The 11,165-nt window shown below is 34.4% G+C and overlaps 1 protein-coding gene across 1 annotated transcript; it reads right to left on the bottom strand.

Annotated features, from left to right (window-relative positions):
- Positions 1-641: 641 nt before the first annotated feature.
- LOC109102276 (tyrosine-protein kinase ITK/TSK-like) lies at positions 642-7,985 on the bottom strand. Its single transcript, XM_042770217.1, has 17 exons — positions 7,754-7,985; positions 7,470-7,574; positions 7,199-7,280; positions 6,915-7,037; positions 6,307-6,338; positions 5,913-6,064; positions 4,845-4,910; positions 4,654-4,708; positions 4,043-4,122; positions 3,772-3,917; positions 3,441-3,512; positions 2,890-3,058; positions 2,576-2,792; positions 2,438-2,502; positions 2,237-2,355; positions 1,973-2,130; positions 642-1,543 (listed from the first exon to the last, which is right to left on the bottom strand). Exons 1-17 carry the CDS (start codon positions 7,889-7,891, stop codon positions 1,475-1,477), a joined length of 1,848 nt encoding a protein of 615 aa, XP_042626151.1. The 5' UTR covers positions 7,892-7,985; the 3' UTR covers positions 642-1,474.
- Between the last annotated feature and the right edge of the window lie 3,180 nt (positions 7,986-11,165).

The following is an 11,165-nucleotide window of genomic DNA, read 5'->3' as shown; positions in this document are numbered from 1 at the left end:
ATATTTGTATTGACTGCTGTACTTCTGACCCACTTAGCACTCTATCACTGTGGTCGATTTATATTATGCCATGAACAATGATGGTTTAAGTTTATAGGAATATAAAAATACACATATTCTAGAAGTATACTAAGGTGAAATAAACATTATTTCAATAAGAAGAAATATATGCTTCCTGAAATTGGGGTTTTCTTTACGAGGGCATATTTTTCTAAAAATCTAAAAACACAGCATGTTGTTCATTTATCTATCATTACGTTCAAATAGTATTTTCCCAAATTTTAAAATTCAAATTTTAATCAGAACGTACGTCTTGCTAATTATAATTTAAAAGCAACATAATTTGAAAACAATTAGTTTTAAAAAGTGAATTGCTCTGGAAACACATTAAAGACATATGCACCTTTTTGGTGACTATGGCCTAAGGCTGCATATATGGTGAACAGTGGCATGCTGCAGTGTTTTTCTACTCAGTGCCGTTGTCACAGTAACCAGTGAAGGCATTTGTGTTACTATGCACCAATCAGCAGTAACAGCAGGTCCGCATCATGTGCTTATACTTGCATGCTTGTTAAAATAAACAGTCTGTAGACTTGGTTAGTAAAGTAGTTTTGATATAACCACAAACAATTCTGCTCAGATAGATTAGTATTACTAACTTTTACTTTGCTTAGGAAATTGTAGGTTTATTGTGCATAAAGCTTTATGCAAACAAAGGAAATAGGAGTATCAACGACAGAATCAGTACATGGATGTAAATGTGATGCTTTGTTGAATACACTGCAACAGTATTGTATTACACTAAGAAGCAACGTTTCTACTGGTGGTGAAATAAATGGCTCTTGTGTGCCTCCTAAGGGACAGATTTGTGTTTGCAGAAGTCATGCATGTAACATAAACAGGAAAAATACAATTCAGTGACATAATGTGGAATAAATGATGAAAATAAGATATCTGTGAAATAAATAAAATATACAAATAAATACAATATTTGATTTGTGCTATATACAGTATTTTCAGTTAAAGGGATAGTTCACCCAAAAATGAAATCCTGTCATTTTTTACTCACTCTCATGCCGTTCAAACCAACGTTCAGCGTTTTTTTTATACAACAACAGACTATAATCTGTCAAGCTGCAATGTAGTTTACATCATTTATAGTTTACAGTTTTTAATTATTTTTTATAGATATATATACACACTGTAGTTTAAAAACATCCAAAATATAGCTCACAAGTCAAAACCTAATATAATTTAAAATGCCTTTTTTCCTATTTGTTTAATACAAACTTCCATATACGGAAAACTGCTATGCAAAGATTCTTCAAAATGATCCTTTTGTGTTCCAAAAAAAAAAAAAAAAAACCGTATACAGGTTTAAATGATATGACAGTTATTAAATGATGACAAAATGTCCTCTTTTACTTGAATAAACTATCCCTGTAAGCCAGTACAGGGAAGGGTGTGATCAGGATTAGGGTTCTTGCTCAAGGCAGGCCAGTTCATGCAGGAGCTGAGCAAACGAGGGTCGATCCTCAGGTTTCTGTTAAACAAACATTGTTGTGTTTATGTTCCCTTGGCAATAATGACACTAAGACGACGCATAGGCAAATAACTAAATAAACAGATCAGGATACAGAAACATCACTTGCTTTGAATTACATGAGTAACAAAAGACACACAGTAGGAAGGTTTAGCAATAAAATAACACATTAACTGTGTGTAAAAAATACCCTACAAAATCCAAATTTAAAACTGTGAAAAGAAAAAAAAAGTCATTAAAGCAAAATGGGAACATGACTAACTTCCTCAGAAGGCCCTATTCATGAGAACAGGATATTTCAGTAAAACCTCCTTTACAGTGGATGATGTTATATTTTATTAATATTCAAATCAGCTTTAGGTTTAAAGATAGTTTGTTGAGATGATTTATATTCTGGAAAGTTTATGATGCATTTTATGGTGAACTCACCTCTTTCCAGCTCCATTGCATTAACTCGTACACACTCTGTGGACAGAGACGGGGTCTCAGGAGCCGTAGTCCTGCATTTAGGGCCTCCACTACCTCTGCATTACCACGGTTATCATAGGGCAAACGGCCCTCACTGTACACCTCCCACATGAACACACCTGCAAATGAGACATCAATATATATTTATTTCAAATATGTGGATAAAGGTGAGTATTAAATCATTTTTCTGATTAACATTGTCTCAGAGGATCAATATGGACTCACCAAAAGACCACACGTCTGATTTGCTGCTGTACTTCTGGAATTTAATCACCTCTGGAGAGGACCATCTCACTGGAAATTTGGACCCAACAGAACTGGTGTATTGATCATCTAGGACAAACCTGTAGACACAGGTGGGATTTTCCATTATACTGAGGTCTTAAAAAGTAGTGATGTGTGCAATACCGAGGCGCTGCTACTCACCTTGTCATTCCAAAATCTGATATCTTCACCACATTATCTTCAGAAACCAAACAATTTCTTGCAGCCTGTTAAATATTAAGATTTTAGAACAAATGCACAAAATATTTGACACATTAAAGACCCCGTTTACACTTTTACCAAGTCTCTGTGGATGAATTTGGAGCTCTCCAGGTAGGCCATCCCCTCACTCACATCCAAACACATCCCCAGCAGGACCTCCTGGCAAAAGTTGCCTTTTCTGGCACGCAAGAAGTCTGTCAGGCAGCCGTTCTCCATGAATTCAAACACCAGGTAGATGGGCGAGCGCTGAGTGACCACACCATGCAACTGGACCAGCTTATTGTGGGACAGTTTCCTGTGGAGACAGACAATGAGTGATGCAATAAATCCATGGTACACTTTTGATCTATACATAGTCGAGTCCTTTGAAACATACAGCATGAGTTACTCACATCATCACTTGTGCTTCCTCCTTAAATTCCTCCTCGGACATGAATCCCTCTCGGACAGTCTTAACTGCCACCTGCCGGCCATTCCAGCTTCCCTTCCAGACCAAGCCAAACTGCCCACTGCCCAGTTCCTCGCTTAATGTCAGTTCATCAGGGTGAATCTCCCATTTATCTGTAAAACACACAGATTTTGTTGCATCTTACAAAGAAGTGGTTATATACTATTCAAAAGTTTGGGGCCTGTAAGATTTCTGTAATGTTTTTGTAAGAAGTCTCTTATGTTAACCAAAGGCTTTGGTCCAGTCTCGAGTGTCACATGATCCTTTAGAAAACATTGTAATAAGCTGATTTGGTGTTTAAGAAAAAACATTTCTTATTATAATCAGTATTGAAAACAGCATGTAGAAACCATGAATTTGAATTTAGAATTTTTTTTCGGGATTCTTTGATGGGTAAAAAGCTCAAAAGAACAGCATTTATTTGAAATAGAAATAATGTATTTATAATATACACTTCAAAACAAGTCAAAGTTTATTTGACAGCTTAATTTTTACCTGATGACAACTCCTTGGTCCTTGAATTTGTGACATTTCCAGTCACACAGTGCCTCAACCTGGTTATTAAACCTACCACAAAAACAAGCACAGGACAAAGAAAGGACTTGTATGCAGTTTTCTTCAGTTTTATATTAGAATCACTGATATATATTAGAATCAGTTTTATATTAGAGTCACATTAAAATCTAAAGCTTTACCAACTTTAAGATTTGAAAAGACAGTTTTTGAAAGCAGTGCTTCTAACAAGTTAAGGACATAGCAACAGGCAGCTGATATTATGTAATGAATATTATTTAAAATATTGGCGTGCAATATTTTTTAAACTTACCTGCTGGATTGTGTTGATGATAGCGGATGAGCTCTGGAATGGTCGAAAACAGGTATTTCTCAGCTAAGTAATACATGACCTTTTCACCTTCTCTTTGTACTTTGATCTGGTAGTGCTTAACTTGGGGATACTTCTCTCCATTAGTCCTGCAGATGAATGATATTAATCAAAAACACCAGTGTAAGACCAAAAACGACTGGATAAAATTGTTATATATTTCTTTGTAAGTGATTGTAAGTAACTTTAATTTCATAGCAAAGTAAGCGGTTACCCTGCAGCTCTGGAAAATATTGACACGGTGTAAACACCTGGGTGTTTAGAGTCACGAACGATGAAACCCCCGTCCTTGTTCTGTAAATAAAACCTTTATTGTTAACCATAAATTCTACCAGAAATATCAACACTTACCAATATAAATACCATAAATGAGAAAGTATACACAGAATTATGATTTTTGCTTTATTCTGTGTGGTATGGATAAATGCGCATATATAAATGTTGTAGTAATGCTTCTGTGGGAGAGGGACGGTTTATGTTAGTTACTGATAATGATTATGACAGACATTTAACTGTTTCAGATTTCACATGTGTGTCTGAGATCTCTCATAATTAAAACACAACATGTAAAATTGTCATGACAGGAAACACAGCAGCCACATTCTGGTTTAAAGGGTGTAAATTTCTGTTTGAACTCTGCACCGTTTTGCCTGCACCGTCTGCAGACGTTGCTCTTGCAGGTTTGCAAAGAACCCCAACTTTCTGCAATGCCCGAAAACTGTGAAAATGCACTGAAGTGGCATGACATAAGTGTTTAACAAAGTCAGAGTTTACGGTTATCTGACATGGAAACATTCATTGACGGTCAGTTGTTGGTTGCCTTACCTCTCTCATTAGTAAGCTCTCTGCCTCGGTCCGAGTTATGTCCTTATTGTACCATCTATAAAACCACAAAGCATTGGAAAATCTCAAAATATTACTGTATACTTAATCAAGTTTTGATTATGAATGCAAGCCATTTTATCAAATCTTTCATATCAAATGTTTTATTCTGTAATATATTGAAGAGCACTTACTCAAATTTCTCAATGTTGTTTGATAATTTTTCTGCAACATATATGCATGGCACCGTGCCAACATTTCTGTAACAGAAGAGAAAAGAGCAAAAAAATCTTTACTAGCAAAAGATTACATTTCCTACCACTGAGTTTTAATGAACAAATCTGCTCTTCTTCCCTGTTTTTTTCTTTCATTATTATGCTAAAAAAAACTTTAGCAATGTCATAGAAAATATGCTATATAAATCACTATTGCTGTCACTGTTTATTTTTATATAAGTGTTTTTTTTTTTAGTTAATTAACATATAACCTTGGATAGGCTGCATAATAATCATAGTCACATAGAATTTTTTTGTCCCTTTTTAGTTTATAAGTGTTTTTTTAGTATATTGGCAACAGCTGGAGGATTTTATAAATAAAAAAAAATCACACAGCTCTCCACCAAAAACACGTGACATTGTTTGATGCTAAATGTCATGGATCCTTTGTTAGCCTTTTCAAATCCAAATAACTGTATGGGGGTCTTGTCGCCTTTCAATATGTAAACTAGAACCAACTAAACCATGCACTAAACCATGCACCATGCTTTTAAAAAAATTTATTACATGGTTCTTTATATATCATTGTCAAAGCCTCATGATCCAAACATTTTTAAACAGTTAAAATGTAAATTAAGCTGCTCAAATCATTTAACTGCCAGATTTCATGCAAATAATAGTATTTTATCATGTCGTTTATATAATGCATTGTGAATGCAGCTACAGTTAAATGATGCAATAATACATTCCTGTTGTAACTGTTTAAATCTTTAAAATATTTTCAAATTACTTTATTTTTTTATTTTTTTTGTAGAGGGACTGATACTGAATGCTGAACTGGTTCATATTTATTTATCGAATGGGTTTTTGTGTCTGATATTCATGACAGCGAGTGGAAAGCATGTGGCATTTTGTTTAATGATCTCTTTTTCTTCTTTTACATGTTTATGTGATGTGTCAAACTTCACAGTGGAGGGACTATTTTAGAAGGCATTATAATAGATTGAAGTTATGAAGTTTAATGCAAAAATGGTTTAAGATATTTACCCGTCTTTGTCCCTCACTGTCCACCAGTTTGTTTCTGAACTGTCAACGACAAAATACTCTTCATCTTTATGCAGAGGCAGATCTGTATCTTCTACAGGGCTGAAATTCCTCAAAGCCACAACAATCCTCTCCTCTGGATCTGAAAATCGGCGCTAGTGGATAAATACAGACAGCTCAATTTAAAGAATCTAATCCAAATACAGTCATGATTAAACAAAGCATTTCAACAACAAAAACAACAGAAAAATCTGAGTAATCTTAAACATTAGAAGTTATATTTCAAACTGAAATATAAATAAAACTAAGTATAAAATATGCATATATATATATATATATATATATATATATATATATATAAGCATCAGAAACTGTAAACAGAGATTGAATGACAAACCATCGGATCTGGAGTTGGGGGAAGAGGTTTGGCTGTGGGATGAAATGAAATGCTTATAAATTTCATTTCATTCAAATTTCAATCATATTCCACATTATAATTACTGCATTCATATATGTGACCCTGGACCACAAAACCAGTCATAAGAGTCAATTTTTTTAAATTGAGATGTATACATAACCTGAAAGCTGAATAAATAAGCTTTCCATTGATGTATGGGTTGTTAGTATAGGACAATATTTGGCCAAAGATAAAACTATTTGAAAATCTGTACTCTGAGGCTGCAAAAAAATATTGAGAAAATCGCCTTTAAAGTTGTCCAAATGAAGTTCATAGCAATGCATATTACTAATCAAAAATTTAGTTTTGATATATTTAAAGTAGGTAATTTATAAAATACCTTCATGGAACATGATCTTAATCTCTTAATGATTTTTGGCATAAAAGAAAATTCTATAATTTTGACCCATACAATGTATTTTTGGCTATTGCTACAAATATACCCCAGCAACTTAAGACTGGTTTTGTGGTCCAGGGTCACATATGGCGGAGTGACAATAATGTTATTTGATTTCAAATAAGCAGCTGTTTAAAACAAGAATCTGCACCTCCACTGGGATAGTATTCACTGCATCCCGCCGCCAGCTTCTCGGTCTGATGACAACATCTCCATTTCCCTTCTATCCAGAAGTCAGGATGGTACTTCACAAATAAGCTGTTATTTTGTGTCTCTTCACAGGTTGAAGAAATAACATAAAATACACTGACGTGTTTTGAATATTTAAACAAACGTATTAAAAACAGACTAAGATCATAATTCACTCTATACCTAAAACACTTTTTTTCTTTTCTGACTTTACAATGCGTATCACTTTCTGTAACAGCTGCTTACCTTCTTTCAGAGCTCTGACCCATTTTAACCTACAGTCGTTGTCTGGAGCAAACACATATAGATAGTAGCTGTCATGGGCGACCTGTCAATAAACAAATACGTGAACAAAACCTTTAAGCAATGTAAACAACAATCAAACAGCCAGAAAGTTCATTTTAGACTTTTAGGAAAAACACTGAGAGATATGACGTAATATTGACATTATTTACAGGCACCGTCTCCTGTATGATCTCAAACTGAATCTTTAAGCAAAACTCCACTTGATTCTCACCTGGAAAGGGTACTTGTATTCACAGGGAATGGGAACATCACTGCGAACGATCTCCACACACTTGATATGAGACAGCTCGATGCAGCCTTTCTGAGTTGGCTTTTTCTAAGCCGAAAAACAAAGGAATGTCATTATTTAATTCTACATTCATCACAGACATATTCTTAACTTACTAAAAGGGAGAAAAAGTAATTTAGCATGTAATAAAGAGCAGTAACATTCCATATACAAAACAAACCAGGTTAACAGTTACAGTGAAGTCTCTAGAAGGTATTACTACTTACTCCAGGACGATGTTCAAAGTATGTCAGATCCTGTGTGTTTAATATGAAAATCCTCTCTTTGTAATTGCACGGCGAAGTTCTTCTCTTCTGCTGTGATTTCTTGTACAGTGTTTCCTTTAGGATGACCCTTGGGTACATGGTGAAACCTGGATATTTAACTACCACATGGAAGTTTGACTCATGGCGAATGTGTGGCAATCAGTTATACACTTGTAGAGCTTACACTGATGTATAAAGCATAGGTTTCCGGAGTTGACACTTTAGGTAAGCCACTTCCTGAAGTAGACTGCACAAGTTGATCTCCAAAGAAATCACACACACACAGACAAAGCGAACACACACACAAAAATATATACGGTTTCTCCATCTTTAAGACATTCTTTTGTATGTTTATTAAGCTATTTTCATTGTAATATTATACAGTGTAGGTGATTTCATCTGTTACTATCCTTGTGGGAGCATCTGTAACTGTCAAATTTAGTTTGGTTTCTGTTCCTGGTTCAGGATACATTTGGTTTTCCCCATGTCCCATTTGTTTAATAAAGAAGCAGCAAATAGATCCATATGTCTGTCTCTATAATTGGCACACTGTGACAGTAACACCAATGTAAACTAAGCCTGAACATGAAAAGGAGGATTCACTTGAACATTTCTGTTTACGATTCCTCATGGAGGCAGTTGAAAGAGAAGAAACTTTAAAATGTTATCCTAGAAAAAAATTAGTGTTCGTATTTTTGAGAACCAACATAATAGACATAAACATGATACTTGGCATTACAGGTTAAGGTTGAAAACTTCTCTAACCACAAACATTAATAAGGAAACCGCATCAGTGTAAAATAAACAGTCATATAAAAAGTAACTCAATTACTGTACGCATCTGCTATTGGCTACACCAAAGTACGAAATGAAATGACACTGTTTGTTTTTAGTTTTTGTGTAGGTTAAAAGAGTTATAAAATTATTTGAAGAAAGGATTAAAATTTCCAACATATTTAGTGGTAGCTTCTTTAATTTTTTTTAAAATCTTTTTTTCCCTGTTTTTACTGACAAAACATGTTTTGTTTTTTTGCTTTCTAACTGATGATGTTAGAAAAAGTTTCTGTAGGAGGTGTATATATATATATATATATATATATATATATATATATATATATATATATATATATATATATATATATATATATATATATATATATATATACACACACACACACACACACACACACATATATATATGAGTATATATATATATACCTACACACACACACAAAAACCAACCCCCCCCCACACACATATATATATATATTTATCACACACTCACCGGACACTCACGGACAACACACACACACACACACACACACACACACACACACACACACATACATAAACCAATTAGCTTTCCCTCCAGTTCTCCCAAATTCTTAATATAATATTTTTAATTATAGATAATTAATTAGATTTTATTATAGATGTTAAAAAACCTTTTATACAACACAATAATTAATAAATGAATAAACAAGAAAATAAAACACTGAAACTGACAAAAATAAAGGCGAAAATGCCAGGGAGAATGCAATGAAAGTACAAAAAATAAATTACAAGCACATATTAGTCAAGTATCACTTTAACAGCTACTCACCCTTTTTAGAGATTTGACCTTTTTAACCTGCTGTCGTTGTCTGAAGTAAACATATAGATACCTGTCATGGACAATCTGCCAACAAACATTAAGAAACGAATAAACAAAAAAGAAGTTTAAGTAATCTTTTGGTCATTTGAATTTTAATTTAATATTGAGTAGGCTATAGAAAATGAGATAAAAAAAGAAAAAAGAATTCGGCTTAATTTTTCGTTTTTAATTCAAGGGTAGAAAAATGAATAAACAGCTTGAATATTCGAGTTCTACACGTGGGCGGGAGTTAAACGCCCCTTTCTGCTGACTGGTCAGCCAAAGATCAAAGCGTGCTGTCCTCGGTTCTTCTGCAGTTCTGCGCAGCAGAATACTAGTCCTCTGCTGCCGCAGTTGTAGGGATTCTTAACCCGTTTCAATATTAATTAAATAAACTGCTTTACACTGCTGCATATTTCCTATGCACTTCAGTAGCTACTGTCCTGCACTTGACAGTATTCGCGTTTGTCTGCTTTATTTAACTAGGGTAACTACTCTTGTTCTAAAGGCTAATTAGGCCTATACCTTCATTTTTTGAAACACACACACACACAAATGTCCTGCTAGCACTTACACATTTAATGGCAGACAATGGTGACTTTCACTTTTAATTATTTGAGCGGATGCAAATCTGTCGTAAAATAGGCTAATTATATGCATCTCGTGGCGTATATTCCAAACTTTCTAAAGGCACACTGTAGGGTTTGAGAGAGAGAGAGAGAGACGTTATTTCGGGGTCTAATAGGTTGCTGTTTTCCGTGCATATCAGCAAGTCATTGACAGATTATCAATGTATCCCCCCCACCCCCAGATTATCAATGTATTGTTCAGTAAATTAATTTAGATGTGTATTTCTTTTTTTTTTGCCCTTTTTTATTATTTTTTATTTATAAATTCATTTAAAACAACAACAAAAACGAGTAACAAAATGTACAATAAAGTACAATCAAATCCTTATATAATCACAGTGCACTTGAATCAAGTTAAAGGTGTAATCTGTGGATTGTCCTGCAGGTGAACGCATAACTCTGTCTTCTTACGATGCATTTAGGGCTTTACGATTACTCCAGAGCACCCATAGATCTACAATGATTTTCAAGTGCTACTTAAGTTACGATGCGTTTGGGAAACAGACCGTAATATTAAGATCAGTCGTACGACTTACGAAGCTTTTGGGGAAACTCAGCCCTGGGCCGGGTTTCCCGATAACGATTGATCTTAGAGCTTAAGAGCGTTTTCTACGAGTCATTTTGCGATCGTTCGTTATTGTTTCACGTGCGTTTCCCAAAAATGCACGTAAAGCAATCGCACGTAGCTGTGCTTTAAGTGCTACTTAGGAGTCGCTATCCGTTTATCAAGTGCTGAAATGTCACCTTATATAATGGCTCTTAATTGTAGTACACGATAGTTTATTGACCATACCTGTCAACATTTGGGTCCCAAAATACGGGAGACGGGGGTGGGGCAAAATTATCAATTATTATATTATATTATTAATTTATTGTATTAATTTAAACAATTATTATCAAACAATTATTTAAACTGCGTGTTTTCTGCTTATAAATAAGGGTCGTTTTTGGCTTTGGACTAAAATAAAAATAGAAGGGCTTATTGAAAAATGCTAATTCCTTCTCTCTTCATTCTTTCGCTTTTTGTCAGGAATATAGCCATTTCCCCGGTAACCGCAGTAAACGAAGCAGCGCAGCACCTGATTTTGCAACTTGCAGCGCTCATATTTAA

Source organism: Cyprinus carpio, chromosome A14 (assembly GCF_018340385.1).
Source record: "Cyprinus carpio isolate SPL01 chromosome A14, ASM1834038v1, whole genome shotgun sequence".
Taxonomy (NCBI): domain Eukaryota; kingdom Metazoa; phylum Chordata; class Actinopteri; order Cypriniformes; family Cyprinidae; genus Cyprinus; species Cyprinus carpio.
This window is presented reverse-complemented; position numbering and strand designations above follow the sequence as displayed.

Bases quoted from the DNA above. Each gene is read 5' to 3' on its own strand.
- LOC109102276 (XM_042770217.1), bottom strand. From the start codon at position 7,891: ATGTACCCAAGGGTCATCCTAAAGGAAACACTGTACAAGAAATCACAG. The intron at 7,281-7,469 runs GTGAGAATCAAG...GTTTATTGACAG, and splicing joins AATACAAGTACCCTTTCCAG to GTCGCCCATGACAGCTACTA. The intron at 2,793-2,889 runs GTGAGTAACTCA...CTGTCTCCACAG, and splicing joins GAGGAAGCACAAGTGATGAT to GAAACTGTCCCACAATAAGC.